The sequence below is a fragment of the Entamoeba nuttalli genome (assembly GCF_000257125.1).
Source record: "Entamoeba nuttalli P19 unplaced genomic scaffold asmbl_4565, whole genome shotgun sequence".
Taxonomy (NCBI): Eukaryota; Evosea; order Mastigamoebida; family Endamoebidae; genus Entamoeba; species Entamoeba nuttalli.
Genome location: NW_008576884.1, coordinates 1 through 3,983, shown reverse-complemented (window position 1 = coordinate 3,983; position 3,983 = coordinate 1). Strand labels below are relative to the sequence as shown.

Genomic DNA, 3,983 nt, shown 5'->3' with positions numbered 1-3,983 from the left:
ATAAAATATAATAAATAATAATAAATAATAATAAATACTAAAAATTTGAAGTAAAAAACAAAAAGTACTTTTAATACAAAGAAAACAATGAGTGAACCTCATCAAAACATTCCTCTTTCCCAATTATTATCACAAAACTCTCAAAATACAGCCAATTCAAGACTAACTTCTATTCGTGGTATACAACCTTCACAACCAAAAATTCAATTTGCACCGAATATTCGAGCAGCAGGATTTAAGCCTGAAGTAAATAATGGGAATGAAGGACGAACAAAATTGAAAGTTAAAAAAGAACAACCAAAAATTAAGAAAACAACAATTACACCAACTCCACGAGTATTCAAACCACGACCAGTTGCACATGGAATTGGTGGATTAGGAATAAGTAATTTAACAATGACAGCCGGAGAAGATATTGGAATGAAAGAAGAGAATAAAAAAGACAAAAAGAAAGAATTATTATTAAACCCTGAATTAGATTTTGATCCTTGTAATCCAAACCATCCAATTACACTTCCATTAAGAGATCCAGAAGAAGAAATAAATGGGGAAAAAGAAGAAATAAGTGAACCAGTTTTAGACAAAGAAAAAACATATTATACACCACTTGAAACAATTGAAGAAAATCCAACATTTATTAATAATCCATTACATAGTGAAAGTGGAATTTTATATGATGAATATATTATGATGCAAATACCATCAGTTTTACCTATTCAAAAAGGAGTAGAAATAGAAAATGAAAATAATAATGTTGAAAAGAAAGAAGAAGATAAAGAAGATAAAATTCATGAGGAAAGTAATATCAAATTAGTTGAAAATCCATTAAAAGGAATGTCAGGATATATTGGAACTATTCAATTTAGAAAGAGTGGAATTGCAACGATGAGAATTGGAGGAATTACTTATAAATTAACAAAAGGAACAAAACCACATTTTTTAGAAGAAGCAACAGTAGTTTCATTACCAAAGAAGTCAGTATATCGATTAGGGAATATTTCTCAACATGTAGTCATGATACCAGAACTTGAAGATTGTTTAAATTTGATGTGAAAAAGAAGATGAATTAAAAAAAAGAATAAATTTTTATGTTTTATTTTTCATTATTTCAATTGGTTTTTATATTAAGATAAAAACCAATTAATTAATTTAAATTATTGAAAGAAGAAATCACAATCAGAAATAATTTCTGCTAATATTTCATTGCATCTTGTTACTTTTGTTACTGCTCCTTCTACATCATTATTCTTTGAATTTGGTTGAACAACTATTTCATTTGTTGATCGAATAATTGCTGGTCCAATACAAACACTCATAGCATGAACATTCATTAATGTAACATTTTCATTTTCAACAGTTTTCTTAATAACATGAATAAGGAAATCAGCCAATTTAAAATACATTGGTTTCATATGTTCTTTCATAACTTTTTTAATTTCATCTTTTTCATCAGGAGAATCTTTAACAATTTTAATAAATAAATCAACAACTTCTGGTGAAAATAATGGTTCTGACATATCCATAAAGAATTTCTTAAATGTTGCTGCTATATCATGAACTGCATATTCATTAAATGAATTAAAATGATCAGGCATTTGATCTAATACATGTGCTAATCTACTAACTTTATTAGACGCTCCATTCTTTCTAAAAATTCCTTCTGTTTGTAAATTATTTGGATTCATTAAATATTCACCTAATGCTTTAATACATAATGGAACACCTGTTGTATTACCTTCTCTTTCTAAAATATCTTCTAATGATCCACCAAATAATTTAGGTGGAGAATGAACAAAGAATACTTCTCTTAATAACAAGAATAAATTACGTGCATCATCTTCATTTGGTATAATAAATGATGTAGTAAAATCAAAAACTTTTGATCCAATATTAAATTTATTTCCAATACAATTACTTACACTAAATCCATTTCCAGTTAATGGTATTTCAGTTAAAATATGATATTTTTCTGAAGAATCCATTTTACTTACATAAATAATATCATTCATAATAAAAAGTGTAGCTTCAAATTTAATAGTTTCTAAATCATTATTTTTTAATACTTCAATATCTTTCATAAGTTCACCACTTGCTTTTAATTTTGCTTCTTCTTTTTGTCTATTTGTTCTTTTTTGTAATTTAGGTCTTAAAGAAGTTGAATGTTTTTTTTCTGTAAGATGATTTGAAGAACCAAAACTAACTGATTGAGTATTTGTTTTAAGATTAGGTGGATAATTATCAATATTTGGTAATATTTCTACTGTAACTCTTGTTTCTTTTAAAAATCTTTTTTCTTCAATATTACCTATTTCCTTTCCTAATTTTAAATAAACTTCAACTACTGATGGTGTTTTAGTAAATTCTTTTTTAATTTTAAGTAAAAGTGATGAAAATTCAGTTGTTTCATTACTTTTAATTGTTATTTCTTTATTATTCATTTGTTCACTTTTAATAGTATCATGAAGTGTTATATTAATATTATTTAATTCTTTTAATGCTTCTTCTAATGGTTCTATTTCTTCTTTATATTCTGGTAATTTTTCTACAGCTTCTTTCATTATTGTAAGTAATTTTATTAAATTACTAAAATGTTGGATTCTTGGAAAACTTTGAAGAAGATATCTAAATGCATATGTTTGTCCTTTTGATAATGTTTCATATACTTCTTTAAAATATGGATTTTCTTTTTCATAAAATACTGTAGCCATAACAACTGCTCCTTGTAAATTAATTTCTTTATATGCTTCTAAAACTCCTTCACAATATTTTTTTACAACTTCTCCAACTCCAGAAACTTTAGGAAATGTTCCATAAATATCATTTAATCCATTTTTAAATTGTGTTTCTAAATTAAGAATTGATGTAAGTGAATTATAATAATTTTTATATGGATATTCTCCTAAAATTTTAAATTTTCCTTGTGCTCTTAATTCATCTAAATAATATATTAATGTCTCTATATTTTCTACATAATGAATTTGTTTTTCATGTAAATTTAAAAATGATGAATTATATTGTTGAAACTTTGTTGCACTAAATGCTTTATATGTTAAATATCTTTTATGATATAAAAATCCTCGAATTATACTTTGTGCTTTAACTACTTTTTCTAAACTTTCTTCTGAATTAAAACGATATCCAATATCATTAACAATATTTGTCTATTATTTATTATTTGTTTTATATGACCTTTTTTTTTTAAATATATTAATAAAACAAACTAATAACAATATTTCACTTTTAGAAACTGGCATTGTTTGATATATTTCTGATCGTTGAAGGTCAGTTGTTAATTGATTCATAAATACAATAGAATATCCTTTATTCCTTACATTTAATAATTCTAATATATTCTTTAACATCCCAAGATAAATTGCTCGTTTAGTTTCTGATCTTGTATTACTTAATTCTTGTACAATTGTTCTTTGTTCTTCACTTGGCGTTTCAAGGAGTTTACCAATATACTTATCTATGACACTAAGCATGATGAAATGAATTAGCAAGTTGTTTTCTTAAGAAACTAAACTAAAAATTAATTAAACTAAAAACCAAACTCTTGTTCTGTTCTAAATATTGAAAAAAAAAGGGTATTTAAAAACTTTTCTTTCTAAAAAGAGACTTTTCCTTCAAACCGTTTTTTCTTTTTTAAAATCTTTTCTTTTTCTCTTTAATCAAATAATTCTTAATTTCACTTCTTCGTTCATGAGTAATAGACCTTTATCTTCTTCTACAAAAAAAACTTCATTACAGCCTATTAAAATTAATAAAGCCCCTCTAACAAAACCTATTACTAAACCAAAGAAAGGTAAAAAAACTATTTCTGATCCTATATATTTACAATTATTGAAAATACAACAAATGTGTGATGAAACACCTCAATCAAATGAAAAGAAACCTTCTAAACCTCTTATAAAAAAACCTTCTAAACCATCCAAATCTGTTGAAAAGTCATCATTAAAAGAATCACAACCGATAGAAGAAAA

The 3,983-nt window shown here is 25.0% G+C and overlaps 2 protein-coding genes across 2 annotated transcripts; one reads left to right on the top strand and one right to left on the bottom strand.

The window, feature by feature from the left end:
* Positions 1 to 87: 87 nt before the first annotated feature.
* Positions 88 to 473, top strand: ENU1_106880 (hypothetical protein; the record flags this gene model as incomplete). Its single annotated transcript, XM_008859457.1, has 2 exons — positions 88 to 385; positions 451 to 473. 2 exons carry the CDS (start codon positions 88 to 90, stop codon positions 471 to 473), a joined length of 321 nt encoding a protein of 106 aa, XP_008857679.1.
* Positions 474 to 1,154: 681 nt separating this feature from the next.
* Positions 1,155 to 3,485, bottom strand: ENU1_106870 (RhoGAP domain containing protein; the record flags this gene model as incomplete). Its single annotated transcript, XM_008859456.1, has 2 exons — positions 1,155 to 3,161; positions 3,222 to 3,485. The coding sequence occupies 2 exons, from the start codon at positions 3,483 to 3,485 to the stop codon at positions 1,155 to 1,157; spliced, it is 2,271 nt and encodes a 756-aa protein (XP_008857678.1).
* Between the last annotated feature and the right edge of the window lie 498 nt (positions 3,486 to 3,983).